The 17760-nt window shown below is 35.1% G+C and overlaps 1 protein-coding gene and 1 pseudogene across 1 annotated transcript in view; one reads left to right on the top strand and one right to left on the bottom strand.

The window, feature by feature from the left end:
* The window catches only part of LOC107712810 (copine-3-like), a 12757-nt gene extending 10833 nt beyond the window's left edge, over positions 1-1924 (top strand). The window contains exon 16 of the mRNA XM_016518145.1: positions 778-1924. Coding sequence (XP_016373631.1) covers positions 778-915 — 138 coding nt within the window. The 3' untranslated portion in view covers positions 916-1924. The remainder of the gene's footprint in view (positions 1-777) is intronic.
* An 896-nt stretch (positions 1925-2820) lies between these two features.
* Positions 2821-17227, bottom strand: LOC107712789 (cyclic nucleotide-gated cation channel beta-3-like; annotated as a pseudogene).
* Positions 17228-17760: the final 533 nt, after the last annotated feature.

Below are 17760 nucleotides of genomic sequence, written 5' to 3'. Positions count from 1 at the left end.
GAACTGTTTTTGACAGTGTAAAAAAGGTGTTTTTTATACTACCATTGAGAAATTTTAACCAAACTATGTTACAGACTTTTCATTAAGACCCTAAAGAATCATATCAACTTGCGGAAAATGGGCATCCTATGACCCCTTTAAGTGCTACTTTAAGTTACCAAAACTAAAACTGAAATAAAAATAAATTAAATATAAATAAAAATATTTAAAAAATAATAAAAATGATGAGTGCATAACAAAAATACTAAAATGAAAACTAAAAATATAAAATAAAAGCTAATTCAAAATATTAATAAAATACAATAATATTATATAAATAATAAAAATGCTACTGTCCCAAAGCTTAACTTTGTCTAAAAACTTATCATGTATCATTTGTGCTATGATAGATTGTATTGTTATTATTATTGTTATTAATTATTTTATAATTATATGAATATAACATAAATTATTCTATAAATTATATAATCTATATAATTATTATACATTATATTATCTAAAAAAGTAAAAAATTGTAGGTTATATTACAGCTAAAAACTGCCATTTGTCACAATGATCAAGTGGAAGAAGTCCAAATGTTCATAAAATGATATTCTGACAGAAATGTGAATGATTTTCAGTAGCTAATCGGTAGCTGACATAACATGACATGAGCGCAGCATACGGTTATGTCTTGTAACTAACACTATGAAGCTTAACCCCTCGCCGCAATCTCCGACCTTCTTCTGCTGCTCAAAGTCAGAAATATGATGACTATCATTTTCTCTCTCTCTGTAGTCCCCTAAAGAGGAGCTCGCTAAGTGTGTTCTGGCGGAGGTTCCTGGTCAGGTCGTCACCTTCTTTAACATGATGAAGCTCCTGCCTCCTAAATCAAACACTCCAGTGGACGCTCCAAATGGGCCAACGCAGAACTGATGGACCTGCTAACTTCCTTCATACCACATATAACTCCACAACTAGACATCACCAACCCGCTAACCTGCTAACCATAAGCTTTCTTAAAGAGAAATACCACTAGATACATTTGGTTGGCATTGGTTTAAAATTTCAGTTATGAATTTGTTTACTTTTTAAATCATTTTATATTTATTTACACGTTTTCTTCTGCAAAATGATCTTGCAATGGTCAATTATAGAGCTTGTTTGGACTCAAGTATCCTACTCTAAATGACCGGTTACTGAAAAAAACCCCTCCTGAATAAAAAAAAATTTGGGAGGGAATTTAAGTTTAAAGTCAACCTTGTTAGTGTTCCAGTTATGACAACAGAATACAGCAATGGTATGAAGGCATTTTTTTTTTATCTCCAATGTCATTCCTGCTAATTGTTTACAGCCAGCATTATCTCATTAATTTTTCATGTTATTATCATTCTTTACATCTTATATTTGTATATGATTTTTTAATCAGTGCCTCACAAAGCCATTTCTTCATATATCTAATGCATAATATCATATTGATCACATTAATATGCCTGATCGTTTAAGTTGCAGTTCCTATACAAAAAAAAAATGCATATATATGTTTGATTTAATTCTATAGAAATCATGGGGCAGCTTTTCACATTACCAAGTTGAATTTTTGACCAGAATGCACAAAGCTAAAGCCACTGAGAAGTGGTGCTCAGATCTCAATCTGTACAGATGAAAGCCATAGATACTGACGTCTGGATAGACCAGTCATCCTGTTATGTGCCTGAATGCACTATGCATTACTACAATAATAATAATATGCCAAGATAAACAGCTTTTTGGATCAGTATTAACTGTTTAAGATGCAGAACAAGTTTGTTTTACATTTAATACAGTATCATTATAATGTAATGTGTCAGCTAAGCAGTGTATGATATGTTTTGCTGATAAGTCTTGCATATGTGTGCTTGTAGCATGCCTTGTTTCACATACAGTAAATAAAAGCAAAAAGTGGCATTGTTTAATTTTTTGCAATATTATTGAGATGCAATTAATAAATATGACAATGCAACTATATATTCAATATTTTAATTATTTACAAATGGATGGATGCATAGATAGATAGATAGGTTGGATGGATGATAACATGAAAAAAAAATTGCATTTAAGTTCTAGAGGTCAGTCATTGTTTTTAATAATATTTTTATTCAGGATGAATTAAATTGATCAAAAGCGAAAGTGAAGACATCTATAATGTTACAAAAGATTAATCTTTGTCATCAAAGGAATAAATTAATGAATTGCATTTAAAAATATGATAAAATAAGTAAAATTGTAACAATATTTCACAATATATACTGTTATACTGTATTTTTGATCAAATAAATGCAGCCATGGTTAGAGCCTACTTTCAAAAACCTTAACAAATCTCCAAGACTCCAAACTTTTGAACAGTAGTGTATATAGATCGTCTGTCCGGTACCTGATCTCTCCAAATACACAGCCTGCTTTCAGAGTCACGGACACTATCTTATTGTCCGGTCCACCAATGACCTGCACCTCACCGGCCTTAATAACATACATTTCTCTCCCAATGTCACCCTGCATGAACCAATGGAAGACATTTGCCCATGATAATTGTCTGAATCACCATGTTCAATCAACATAATATCAGATACATGCATGGATGATTATATTTGATGTTCTCACCTTCTTACACACAAAGTCTCCTGGCAAGTACACAATGGATTTCAGATGCAGTAACATGTGCACAAGCATCTGGTTGTCACAGCCCTAGAAAAAATATGTTGGAAATGGCAAAAACTTGAAACAAAATCAATCCCTCACTTGTTTTCTCTTTCTTTCATGCTTTTTATCATTCTAACATGGATTTACTTCATAAAAGTGCGCCAGATTCTATGAGACGGTTGCCACCAGTAGGGGGCAGTGGAGTTTCTTTCTTTCACAGGTTGTGTTAATTTGTGGATATTATCATGATGAACACCTTGAAGAGGTCGATCTTCTGTCATAGTCCAAATCACTGAAATCAAAGTTCAGTATTATAGTGTAAGAATGACAACATATCCACGTGTTCTAGTCTACTAATAATACAATTATAATCAAAAAACACTTTTTAAAGGAGTATTTAACAGAAATGTTATTTACCAGAATTTATTTAGGAGAAAAATGTAAATGTGCAGAATTTCTGTAAAAAAAAAAAGTTTTTTTTTTTTTTAATAAAATCAATTAATTGGAAATGCTTTTGATTATTAAAATTTAATGGAACCATTAAATACTGTATTAGAACTGCATCGCATATAATTATTTAATTAAATCGTAGCGTTTGTGAATTCACAATTATGCTTAATTATGATTTTTAAATGGGTTTAATATATCATGCAGCTTTGGGAAACAGTCTAATAATGTGTTTTATGGATTCTCGTCCGTGAAATGCGCCACTTCCGGTATTTTGCCGGTTAGTCGACGCAGCTAAATGAAGTCGAGGATTTTAAAAAATCGAATAGTCGAATAAAATCGACGAATCGCGACAGCCCTAATCCAAAAACCAAAATATCATAGAATATTTGGGTGGATCAGTAAGCAACCACCTAGCAACACACTAAAAGCCACTTAAAATACATTATACATTAGCATATAGAATTCATACTTTGTCAGCCATACCTCCAGATATACGCCTTAGCCATGATGCTTTCCAGACGATCGCTGAACTCAAAAAAATGATTGATAATAAAAAGAAAGGAATATGCACATTAAACAGAGCTCATTGCACAGTACACTAAAAACTACTACACAGTTGATAGCAAGAACCAGCCGTACAAAACAGTGTTGTTGTTATAGTTAACGAAAACTATTAAAAATCATTTTCATTCATTGAAATAAAGCTAAACTAAAATATTAGAAGAAAAACTAAATTAGAAATGTTGCCTTGGCAACAAACTGAAATGAAGAAAAGTTTAGGTTGAAGTACTAAAATTAATAAAACTGAAACTGAAATAAAATAAAGCCAAATATAAATATAAAAAACAAGAAATAATAAAAATTGCACAAAAAAAGACGCTAAAATAAATGGAAAATAATAGTATATCATATATACATAATACTAAAATAACACTTTAAAAAAATATATAATAATTAAAAAAAAAACAGAATTAAAGAAAACAGTTTTGGCTGGAGAAGTTGAGTAACTGACCCGCATAAACCGGTTTATCCTAAAGATCGATGTAAACCCAAAGTGGAAACACAGCAAGTCAAATGATATGATGCTTGATATGATATGATCAGATCTGCCTGTTGAGAGAAAGTATCAAGATAAAATAAAGTACATATATTATATTTATAAACTCTATATATAGATTGTACACACCTGAAATCTGGCAGATTCTCTGTACCTCTGTTTTGCCAATATTCTGTCTTTCTGAGGAAATCATTTTGTAGGTTTTTGAGTGGACTTCCTATTGTCACAATTCCAAATGTGTAAGCGTCTATACCAAGATTTACTTACTATGATGTCTCCTGCTTTCACAAACTGTAAGCGCGACTGAAACATGTGATGTCTATGATGTTCACATGGTCTGCCAGGATATCAAAAAAGATCCAGAAAGGGATGGTCACAGGCGTGTGGTACGGGAAACACAAACGTGCGTGGCCAGCCAAACGTTGTAGTTAAAAGCGACTGTGACAACACTCAGCCATTTAATATACCGCCAATTTGATGAGAGAAAAATCAAACACGTGTAGGCCAATGTTTTATACTTAAAGAGGCATCTTCAGTTCTCATAGCGTCCTACCTGTGAAAGGGTCGATGGTTGTCCCCAAATATGCGTCCATCTTGTCTTCTAAAGGTTTGAGAAGTGTGTCTATGCATGTGCATTTGACTTTGGGGCAAATGGCTTCGGCCGCCTCCTTCTCGGCTTTCAGCTTTTCCTCTTTCTCCTTTTCTTTCTCCTCTTTTTCTTTCTTTGCCGCTGCTTTCTTAGCATCCTCCTCTTTTTTCTTCTGCTCGGCCTCTTCTCGTTTTATTCTCTCCACTTCCTGCTTTTTGATCCAGTCTTCCTTTCGATAAAACGGTGCTATCAACAGTAGACCAAAGTTCAGAAGAATACAGACAAATGGATGTACTCCATGCTGGAAAATCCAGGTGGAAGCTAGTTCATGTTTTTTGCTGGACAAAATTGGTAGTCACTAGATTGTCCAAGCTGGTCTAGATGGTTAATAAGAAGGACTAGTTCCTTTTGACCTGGTAGACAGCAACAAAGTAGCTATATTTTCCAAAAAGCTAGCATGACCTGGTTCTTCCAGCAGGGTAAATGAGTCAAACGGTTTAAAACCTTTAAGATTCCAAGTCCTTGAGGAACAGAGAAATGAGAAACAGCTGCTAGATCATTTATGAATCTTGCATTATTGACTTGTCCATCAAACAGCAGGATTCAAAGAGACTCTGGATGTGTTTGTACTCACTGACGAGGCGTAGGGGTCTATGACTTTCTCCTTATGAAGCTGCATCCTCTCCCGTAGTTTCCTCACGATGTCTCGCAGCTGGTCGTCACAGTATCTGTTGATGACGACGGGTGGAGGAGGTGGTGGTGGTGGTGCATCCTCACTACGTGAAAAAGACATAGGCTTAATTCTGTAAAAAAAACAAAACAAAAAAAATCGCTAGCAGTAGCAGTACTTGAAGTTGTAGTAGTAGACTAGTAATGGAGGTGGTAGTAGATTTAGACTATACACAATTATTCTGCTTCCTGTTCTAAACCTGAAGCGGAAATGAAAGTCAAAGTTTAATTAATCAAGTCAAGTGAAATTTATTTGTGTAGCATTTTTCACAGTGCTCATATTCTCAGAGCAACTTTACAAAAATGTATGATGTTAATGTTTATAATGTAGTCATAATTTCATGCCTTATAGTCCTAGCTAACAGGGAACATTCTCAGAACGTTCTGGCAATGTTCTCTCAAAGTTACGAACAAACATTCTTCCAGTAACGTCATCTTCAATAATCCCTTTAATAATGTTCTTTGTATTGTTTAATAATGTTAATAATGGTCTTTAATAATGTTCCCAAACGTTAAAACAAAAATGTTATTTATACATTTTTCATGGAATGTTTTCTAAAACGTGTTAGTTTTTTTTTTTTTATGTTACTACTTGTTCCAGAATGTTCAGGGAACTTTCAAAACTAACATTCCCATAATGTTTGCAAAATGGAATGTTACTTTAACATTCGTATAACAAAAAAAAAAAAAGAGTTTTTAAAAATTCAAAAAATTTTTTTCAGATTTCTTATATAGTATAGCTTTACATGACTATACTGTATGTACACAGGTTAAGTAGAATGTACTATATATCCAACTTTTAATACATCACTAGGCGATAATATAATTTACAATCTTCGACAAAATTACAATAAAGCATTTGAGATTTGCTGTATAGTACATGTACACATAGTACATATTGCTATATAGTACATTTTGTACTATAGTATATAGTACATATAGTACAACATAGTACACTTAATGTAAGTGTAATGTATGTGTCTGGGATATATTTATAGTAGTTGTATAATTTGTTATTAATTATTAATTTAATTAATTCAAGTTAATTTGTTCAGTTTATTACAATACATTTTTTTTACTCTAGCATCTAGCAGCCGACTCTCTAGCATCTCCTTGTGGCTTCTGGACCCCAGTTTGAAAATCACGGACTCTAAGGTTTTATAGTATAGTATAGTATACACTACAGTATATACACACTACATATAATGAGGACATTTTCAGGTAGTCTGAACTCTTACCCTCCTGCAGCTTCTGCTCCGGGATTGGCTGGATCTGCTGGTTTGGCTTCTGGTTTAGGGGGCTCTGGAGCAGCAGCTGGTGCAGGAGCAGGAGCAGGTGCTGAAGCTGGTTCTTAAGACGCACAGGTCAGAATGAGATGTTTTGGGATAATTTGATTGGATATTCCTAACATCTATTTGCTCAGATTAGCACATAATTAAAGACAAACTGTGAACAGAAAAACCCCCCCTCTGATTATTAACAGCATCTGTGCATGTGTTCGCTCTTTCACTGGAGAGGTTAACACTCATTCATAGTGTCCAGAGTGCTTTAAAAATATGTTTTCATAGGTTAAGCTTCAGCTTCTCCTGACACGCTAGTTAATTAATAAAGTACTTTAGTGAGATAATGCGGTCCATTATGCTTTTTCATCCAACCCTTCAAATGAGAATGCATCCAGGATTCCAGATGAAAACATCAGTCATAATTCTAAAACTGAAAATTCTAAAAAGAGAATTGCAGTTTCCCTTAATGGAACATCATCTCATGAAGTGAAGAGGGATGAAGACTCACCAGTGGGCTTTTCCTCCTTTTTCTCTTCTTTTTGTTCTTCATCTTTCTTTGCATCTGTCTTTTCCTCCTGTAAACACAGAAAAAAAATATTTTTTCATCACAACACATTTCCAGTTTATAGCAATGATGTTTGAACTAATGGCACCATATGGAATGAGAGGTGTGTCATAAACTGTTTTACACACACGCTTTTTACTTTCACACAGTTAAAGTTTTGTCAGTATAACCACACCTGCTTGTCATGACAATGGGTAAGACATATAAATGCAAATAATTTTATTTGTGGGCATCAGGCTTATCATTAACTAAAACTAAAGCCATAAAAAAATTCATTACTTGAAATAAAATAAAATAAAATACAAAAAAAAACAAAAAACGATTTCAGCTAGTTCTAGCCACAATTCTCATTTTTCATTTAAAGTTGAAGAACTAAAATAACTAAAAATAAAATAAAAACTAAATAAAAAAATAATACTTCAGTAGCCGGATGCTGACATACAATAATAGTTTTATATATTAAATAGATAAAAGTATACTTGTCAAGTTGACAAATAATCAATATAATTAAATGTCCATTAGCTTATTTTTTTCAGTATTTTAGATTAAAATTTATATATATATATATATATTTAAGGGAAAGAGGTGAGTGAATGTTAGGCGTTTCCCCACCATTTTTAAATTATATATAAACTTTTTTCAGTTCATATAGATAGTCTTTTAGTAAGACAAATAATTAATATAAGGCCATAAACACTAAATGCATAATAATAGGACAAAAAGTAAAAGAAGTCAACTATAATTTACTACATGATATCCATCATCTGACACCCTAAATAACTATTAATAATTAAATAAATATAAACAATATATTATATTATAGTATATGGTATTTGAGTAATCAAACAGAGATTTGCGTTATACATGTATTTATGCTCTAAATATTGTTAATATGTATTTAAGACTAATTTAAAAAGAAGTACCAGGGACAATTTCCCTTTTAAATTGTAATTATGTAACAGAAATTACTTGCTCTTTTCACATATAATGGATAAATGTCTATGGATCCTTCCATTCCCACATAAACGTCAAAAACATCATTAGTAAGTAAATCTTTTAGTTTTACTTATAAAATCACATAGTTTATTCAAATAGCTTACCATTTGAGCTGCCTTTCCAGTAAACCAAGCTGAGATATATCTTTTTTTTTAAAGAAACATATTTCTCTGACATTGAAGTCAGTTGTATGTGTGAGATGATCCTGGTGCTGTATTGTGCTAAAGCCAGGTGGTTGTACCTTTGTTGGAGGAGCAGGTGTGGGTGCAGGTACTGGTGTCGAAGGTCCAGGGCTCTGAGCTACTGCCGCCACACTTTTAGCCTGAAAAAGCGTTTTAAACGTGCTGAACATGGCTGCACTGGCTCACAGGGCACACAATCCCATCCAGATTTATCCGTCCACGCTCTTTATCCAAATGATGATCGCTGATGTGTGAACTCCAACCTGCTTCAATTAATTCTTAGAGCTCAATTAATTCCCTTTTAGGAACGGCCCTTTTCCCAGGGTTCACCACAGTTTGACTGACCTATCAAGGGCCTTCTCACTTGCAGTCAACCAATCACAATCCTTCTATTAAAACTGCATTATAGGGTGAGCTGCAAACGATATTTGCTGTATTATTGGCTCACGAGTCACATTGGATTACTTAATGTGTGCCAGGCAACACTTTGATAGGGCATCCGTGGGCTATTCTGGAGCTGCGAGCTATTCCTGCACTGTGCTGTGCTGTATTTCTGCTCTGGGTCCACATTTAGAAAGACCACTTAGTTAATTAAAACTCTGCCAGACTAAAGAGATTAACTGTGAGATCCCACGGCAGACTGACTCAACTAACTGAGAGCATGCGGGCTATGTAAACTCTCAAGTATAAATAATATTCAGTTGTTTCAGAAATGATGTTCACTGTACTATGCAACTACAAAATGTGTCTTTTATTTAGGTTTCAGTACAAAATAGATTTACAAACATACTATTTTGGAAGGAATTGAAACAAATTGCAATCAAATAATGCATGTATTACTAGTAATACGATTCACTGATTGGCAAGGACCACGGTTAGCAGGGAAAGAAGCTCATTTTAAAAATGGTTTCGATACATATAAAGATATTTAGTTTTTAAAAATACATTTAAAATATGTAGGTTATTTAAAAAGGAATAACATCCTTAAAGAGACATCTTTAATGTATTTCATGCGATTATTGACATTCTGATGTAGCGGCAGTCTAGAAAAGAAAAATATAAACAAGAAATGTACTCTTTTTGAACCATTGTTTTGGTTATTGTATTATACATCCAAAGTTCAATGTTTTATTCAGTGTTTTATGTTTTAAAATGTTTGGGGTCCATAAGTTTTTTTAAATGTTTTTGAAAATAAATCTCTTATACAGTAAAAGTAATATTGTGAAATATTATTTTTAATATTTTTAAAATAACTATTTTTTACTTTAATTTAACTTTTTCTTGTAATGCAAAGCTGAATTTTCAGCATCATTACTCCAGTCTTCAGCGTCACGTGATCCTTCAGAAATCCTTCTAATATCTGATTTGCTGCTGAAGAAACATTTATTATTATTAGACATGTTGGAAACAGTCATGCTGCTTAAGACCTTTGAGGAAACCATCATACATATTTTCAGTATTCTTTGTTAACTACAAAGTTCAAATGAACAACATTTATTTGAAATAGAAGTCTTTTGCAACATTATAAATGTTTTTACTGTCACTTTCGATTAATTTAATGAATCCTTGCTGAATAAAAGCATCAATTCTTTCCAAAACCAACAACAACAAAACTTACTGGCCCCAAAATTTTAAACGGTAGTGCATATGTAAATATACGTATATATTAGAATTCCTTACCTTAAGTCTGTCCATAAAGCCTTTTTTGGTGAATGCTCCTCCTGCAAAGGCACGCAAAAGTTTGGGAGTGGGAGGTTTTTGTCCGAACTGAGCCAGTCCTTTCTTCTTTTCCTCGTTGCCTTTAGCAGCAGGAGGGGGACCCTTGGCTTTCAGCAGTTTCCTTTGAAACAGTGTTAACCAGTATTTTAGATTTCACTATTGGTCTTCTTGTTTTAAGCAAAAATCTAACACAGTTAAGTGAGTTCTTAATGTCTTGCAAAATAATAATAAAATTATAATTTATTGGGAAACAAAAAATGATTTTCTCATTGCTTATGTAGGTGCATCTGCATCCACATGAACGTCTGACTGAAATAATAATTACCGTCCCTTCCTGGCCAGCACTTTCTGAGACTCTGGGTAGTGAATCAGGATGTCATTGAGATCTTTCTTATCCAGTATGAAGAGGTTGGCGAATCCGTGAGCAGCTACATTAGCAGTTCTTCTGTTTCCTCCATTGGCTGAAGACTGTAGCAAACTGGGGTCGATTATAAACACATGAGTTGATATGTCACATTCATGACGTGTAGCTATAAAGGCAGATTCTCTTTTCAATAGCTCACCTGATCTCTCCGAACACACAGCCTGCCTTCAGAGTCACAAACACAATCTTATTGTCCGGCCCACCGATGACCTGCACCTCTCCGGCCTTAATGATGTACATTTCCTTTCCAATGTCACCCTGTGGAGAAACAGGAGAGTGAAGACTTGATGTGCTTGGTGTCTATAAATAAAAGACAATATAACTCACCTTCTTGCACACAAAGTCTCCAGGCAAATACACAATTGACTTTAGCCTCAATAACATGTCCACAAGCATCTGGTTGTCACAACCCTGCGATGAAAAAAAAAAACACAGAAGCATCACCCAACTGACCATGTGCAGCTCATCACAATCTGTTTCCTTCCTTAAATCAAGCCCACCGTAAAGAGGTCGATCTTTTGGAAAGTCTCAAGGTTGATGTCCACAGCGATGGCTGTTCTCATCACCAAAGGCATCTGTTCCAGAAGCTCAGACTCATCTGAGGAGAAGCCAAACCTTAATTGGCCGGACCCTGTTATCGATTACCAATCTTATTTACATGTAAACTTAGATTTTACCCAGCATGCCCTGGGAGTCCCAGGTGTAGTTGTACCAGGTGCACACTCTGATTTGAACCAGCTTGGGGATGTGGTTTGTCACCATGTATGCCACACAAGCATCCATAGAAGCACGGAATATATCTGATATGGATGCACCATTATGATGATTCTGGCTTATACTGAAAAACTGATCATATTTTCATGTTAGAACCAATAAATGATAAATGGCTGATTCTGTACTAATATACTATACTATAAAATTCTATACTTTTTAAATTACATTTAAAAAATACTAAAAAACTACAAGTGAATTTAGGCATCACAGTATTATATATTACAGCAAGAAAATGTATATTTATTTTGATATTTATTAAAGATTCCATTTAACATTGTAATAAAATTCTTAGTTTATTATTATTATTTATTTATTTATTTTTGCACCATTATTAAAATTTAGGCCAATATTCATAAAACCATAATTATTTTCATGTCGTGGCCAATAACTGTAAAATGGCCAAAACTAAAATTATATACTACTTTGTATAAATAAATTCAAAATAAAACACTGAAAACGGAAATAAATCCGTTTAAATGCTACAAGTGAATTTAGGCATCACTATATTATAATGTACAGCATGAAAACTTGAATTGAATTGAATATTTATTTTGGGATTTATTAAAGATTACATTTAACAGTGTTGTAAAATGACTAGTTTTTTTTTTTTTGCACCAATGTCAAAATTATGCCCGATATTGATAAACCAATAATTATTTTTTTATGTTATGGTTGATAACTGACAAACAGCTGATATTACAATACTACTTTTTTTCTGAATAAATTCAAAATAAACTGAATTAAACTGAATTACAGATTAACTGTAAGCTAGTGTTAGATGACAGCAAAGGTAATTAAAATGTAAAAATAGCATAAATGAGCCTACACAATTATATTTCCAATATAGGCTAAATAACATTTTTTTTTTTTTAAATCCAATAAATTATCTTAATATCATCTGTAACATCTGGTAAAGAAGTGACACATCCTATCTTCTTAAACAATAGGAGCGCCATAACAATAAATCAACATGGTTCCTGACAGGAGAACTGGATGAGAACTATGATACGATTGGCTGCCTGGGATTAGGGGTGGAGCTCATTATGTTTACATCATCACATTGTGTACCTGTCCAATCAAACTTGAGAAGACAAAGACACCAACAAAAAAGTTTGCTAACTGAAAGGTGATTTCAAAGACTGTGTGAGGCTCAGGCAGACCACCAATGTTGATCAGAGTCCGCACGGCAAAATAGTAACTGCGCAAGTACCTGGGAAAGAGAAAGAGACAGTAAAATTCAGTGTGTAAAAAATAAAAACATCGTGCAGTCATATCTGAGTCCTTATTAAAGATTTGAACGTATTACAGCGTCAAAACAGCATACATCGAACCACTGAGCAAAGCCAAGGCCAAGCAAGAAAGCCAAGTGAAAAAAAAAATCAAAAATCAAAACTGAGTCAAGAAAAACACCAAGCGTTGAACGTATTACAGCGTCAAAACAGCATACATCGAACCACTGAGCAAAGCCAAGGCCAAGCAAGAAAGCCAAGTGAAAAAAAAAATCAAAACTGAGTCAAGAAAAACACCAAGCGCTTCAGGAGCATACGCTTTAGAGACAAAAGCTTTGGAGACAAAATGTCTACCTGGCCAAGAATGATGGACAAAAATATGGCACCAAAAAAATAGTTGGTTATCTGAAAGATCTGACCGAACATGGTCTCAGGGAAAGGAAGTTCTGCGATCATCAGGAGGGATTTCTCTGCATAGAAGAAACACCTCAGGTAGCTATGAGAATATGAAAAACAAAAATCCCACAACCTGCAATTACTGCAAACTAATTTAGCATTTTTTTGTTAAACTTGAACTGTGAATGGAAAAAGAAAAAAAATACAGGAAAAAAACCCCCATTACATTAGCATTTCAACTTCATTCCAATTCTGTTTGGTGCTGCCAATGGCGCAGAAATGGTATACTTCACCCTTACAAAAATAATAAACTCTGAGTGAATCTGAAGGGTAGATGGAATTACATACGCGCTGCCTTCTCCGCTGTACACCCATTTGGTTGTGCCGATCCCCTGGTACTCAGATGCCACGTAGTAAAGACATGCGTTGAGATGAAGAATAAACATCAGGTACCCAATAGTGCGAATTACTCTTTAAAACAAACAAAGGAGAATTATGGTTACAATGATTTATAACAGTGGTTCTCAACGAAGGGTCCGGTACCAAATAGGGGGCCATCAAACTTTTAAATCATGTCTTTTAAATCTTTAATTCTTGAATTCTTGATTTCATTGAGGTAGCAAACAGGATGCAGAATTTAAATTTGAGCATGCAGAATTACAATGCAATCAAGTTCAAAGAAATTTGAACTTGAACCTATTGAAATGTGTGCTTCATTTTTATGTAACATTTTAAAAATGTACTTTTTTGGAGCATGTTGGAAGAACAAATTTTCCAGAATGCTCTAATTTTTCCCCAAAGTCTTCAAAATGAAGCCAAACAACATTCAAATTCCTGTGGGGTTCCAACTCATGAACTGAAAGGTTGTCAATTCATAAATTCAGATTTATTTATTTTTTTGCCCATCCCTGAACCAGTCAGCCAGATCAATTCTTAAGTATTGGTTACATACCTCCAGATGTATGCTTTGGTCATGATTCCTTCAAGACGGTCACTGAACTCAAAAAATGCTTCAAACTTAAAGAGAAAACATAAACAAAACAAGGTTAAGGAAAATTCAAAAATGTAATCGGCTCATGAATGATTATGCAACTCATAGCCAATCACGACTCCTGCCAAAACACATTCGGCCGGAGTGAAACTGCAGTGTTCATTACCTTCATCAAACGACTGATCCTGAAAACGGACTTGAATCCAAACAGGAAATATAACAGGTCCAAAGGCAGAACGGATAGGACATCATTCTGAAAGGACAGGAAATATTCCATGGCTTTCTATTGGGGGATAAAATGCTATTTGGAAGATGAAAGTCAACTGAAGTACCTGACAATCTGCAGTACCTGAAACCTTGATGATCCTTGATATTTCTTTTTAATCACAACTCTGTCATACTGAAAGAAAATGATGAAAATTAGAAGTACTTATTAATAGTATTAGAATTTAATAATAGAACTAAATTAAACTATCAATCAACTTTGTTATTTTTTTTTCTTACAATGATGTCTCCCCCTTTACAGAACTGCAGTCGTGGCTGGAAGACAATTATAGATGATGTCAGCAATGATGTCCAAGGTGAACCACAATGGAACGACCGCTGGGTCATGATATGGGAAGGCCATACGGACCGGTATGAACCACAGGTTATAGTTGAAGGCAATGGTCACCAAGCTTAGCCAAGCAATGTACTTGCGATCTGGTGAAAAGCACAAGAAAAGAGAAAACGTAGAAACGTGGTAATTTTATGACTGCATATTCAGATGTTAGCATATTAGCATGTAACCTGTGAAAGGATCGATGGAGGTGCCCAGTCTTTTGTCCACTCTGTCCTCGATGGACTTCAGCAGGAAATCTACACAGGTGCATTTCATTTTTGGGCAGATGGACTTGTGCTCTTTGGCCGCCTTGTCATCTTTTTTCTCCTCCTTTTTTTCTTCTTTCTTTTCCTCAGGCTTGTCTGCTTTCTCTTTTTGCTTCTCCTCTTCTTCTTTCTTCTTCTTTTCCTCCTCCTCTTTCTTTTTTCTCTTCGCCTCTTCTTTCTTTTTCTTCTGCTCCTCCTCTTTTCGTTTTCTTTCCTCCACCAACTTCGAGTAGTCTTCTTTTCTGAGGACGGGTGCTGGAACAAACACAAAATACTTGTTAAGTCACCTCTTACTCGAGACTGTCTTGTCATGTTATGTGGTGACTACCTGTCATATTATTACATATTATTTCAGCTGTAATGGTCATTAATTGGATTGATTTGTACTCACTGACAGGAGGGCTGCGCTCTGGAGAGGATGCATAGGGGTCAATGACCTTTTCTTTAAACTGTTCAGTCCGTTGCCGGTACTGCTGAACAATCTCAATGAGTGAAGCATCAAAATGCATGCTTATCACAATGGGCCGGGACTCAGGGGAAGGGGCCTCCTCACTATAATAATCAGACAGAGAATAACACAAGGTGAAACAGTAGCCCCTCACTGCAGAACAAAGATCCAGGGGGCGGGGTTGGATCCACATCTAGGGGTGGAGATGGTAGGTTTAGGGATCAGGGGGTGGAGACAGGTAGGGTTAGGTATATGTAAGGTGGGAGGAGTTGGATCTGGATCCAACCCCGCCCCCTGGATCTTGTGTTCTGCAGTGAGGACCATCTCAGGTGAAATCAATATATTAAACATATATAATAATACATCACACAAAAAAATTACATTTGAAATCCTCAACTTCCAGAAACTCTAATTTTAGTATCCTTGCGTGCAATGACACATGTTTAAATTTCATTTTACCACTTATAATGCTTGTCTAAACGCTTTTAAGTAGGTATTTTTACGTTGCCACAGTTAGGCTATTCACTGGATCCGTGAAAACACGACTTTTGCTTGTTCATACAAAAAATGAGTTGAAATTACTTGTGATGATTGGCAGCATGACACAAATGCTGATAGAGTTTAACTTGTTTGATGTTGAGCTACTTTTACAAGAGCTGAAACTGTTGATCTGAATTCTCCTTATATATATGCTGAACTCTGCTGGTCATGACGGCACATTACAAGTGTAAGTGACGACCCAGTGCCTCTCATTATGAGTATCATATTATTAGTAGTACTAGGCCTTCGCAAAACTTTACATGATATATTATTGTAATGTCTTTCAAAGAAACAGAAGGTTTGTCGTATCAAAAAACCTAAATTAAATTCTGCTCCAGTGAATGTGAATATATTTTGAGGATCATATCCAACATAAAACCACTGAGGCATTCTTCCACTTTTGGTGTCAGCTTTATTTTTGTTTTCTAAACTTCAGCAGCTCTAGAGATCTTCTTATATCAAATGCACTGTAAATCTTGTAAGCTCCTCTCAGCTCCTGGTCTCATAATCTTCAGGTCTCAGTTGCACACTCTTGGATCTAATGTACAGTGTTCGCATTGATGACTGACTCACATGCTGTTCTGTCACTTACTGAGTCCTTACCAAGACAATGAGATTCTAGTTGATTAGCCTTGATTAATGAAAGCTTATCAATCGCACTCAGGACATCAAGTCTTTCTCTTGGCACTTGCATAGAACAAACAATGATTTAAAGTCATCATGAAATTAAAATCAGCCAGATTTATTCGTTTGCCGTTATATATATAAGTTCACACCAAACTGCAACATGATCTGTCAGATAAAGATGTTTCTGGTCTTTAGTTTACCCTTCAGCAGGTGGCTGGCCATTGGCTGGGTCTGCAGGTTTCTCCTCTGGTTTGGGGGCCGGTTCTGGTGCTGCAGTCGGGCCCGCTGGTTCTGGTTGTGTGGCCGGTGCTGCTGGTTCTGGAGCCGGTGCTGAAACCAGTGCTGAGGCTATGAAGAAAAAAAGTGATTTAAAAGTAATTTTTTTCTTCATGACTCCCGACTGAAGGAAGATTCGGGGCACAGATGGAGGAGTGACTCCTGAAGCAGCTTACTGACCATCACACATGCCATTGAACCCATAACAAACACTACTGCAAGCAACCTGTGACAGACTGTAAGAATTATTTCAAATGCCTCTCATCTGGAAAATATCTTCTGCAGGTGCTCACGCAATGAATGATGAGATCATTTAGTGAATAATTACAATGATAACAGATGACTTACCAGGGCCTTCATCATCTTTCTTGTCTTCATTTTCCTTGTCTGCAGGTTTTACTTCCTGCCGGGTGCAGAGATTAATCATTATCCCAGAGCGCTTATGCAGTTAGAAAAACATTCTCATAAATGACGCATGATGGCTTCTATTATTTATAGATTGTTGAGTTAAATTGTCTATTTTAAATTACTCAAGCCTTTAGCTATAACTTTACATTTTTAATTGATGTTAGAACACTTTACATCCTGTACATCCTTGACATGGTGTTTGAGATAAAAAAACAATACCAAAAATGTTATATAGTTATTTTTGGGCTAACTCTTCATTTACACATTTTTATGAACTTTTTAACTAACCTTTATTTAAAATGATAGCTGAAATGTTTACTACATTTTATATGGCGTTAGCAAAACATTGCTAATTGGTTACCTGTACATGAGATAAAAAGCAGCAAAAATCTCCATAAAGTGCATTAGTATCTACCTTGGCAAGGGCCGGAGCAAGAGTTGGTGCAGGGGCCGACCTAGAGGCCGAGGCCGGGGTGGGACCCACAGTTGGACCCCCGATGATCTTCTTCAGCTTGCTGAACATGGCTCAGTGGCAGGCAGTGTCTGAGAAGA

Source organism: Sinocyclocheilus rhinocerous, unplaced genomic scaffold, assembly GCF_001515625.1.
Source record: "Sinocyclocheilus rhinocerous isolate Xijiao unplaced genomic scaffold, SAMN03320098_v1.1 scaffold1740, whole genome shotgun sequence".
In the NCBI taxonomy this organism is placed as follows: Eukaryota; Metazoa; Chordata; class Actinopteri; order Cypriniformes; family Cyprinidae; genus Sinocyclocheilus; species Sinocyclocheilus rhinocerous.
This window is presented reverse-complemented; position numbering and strand designations above follow the sequence as displayed.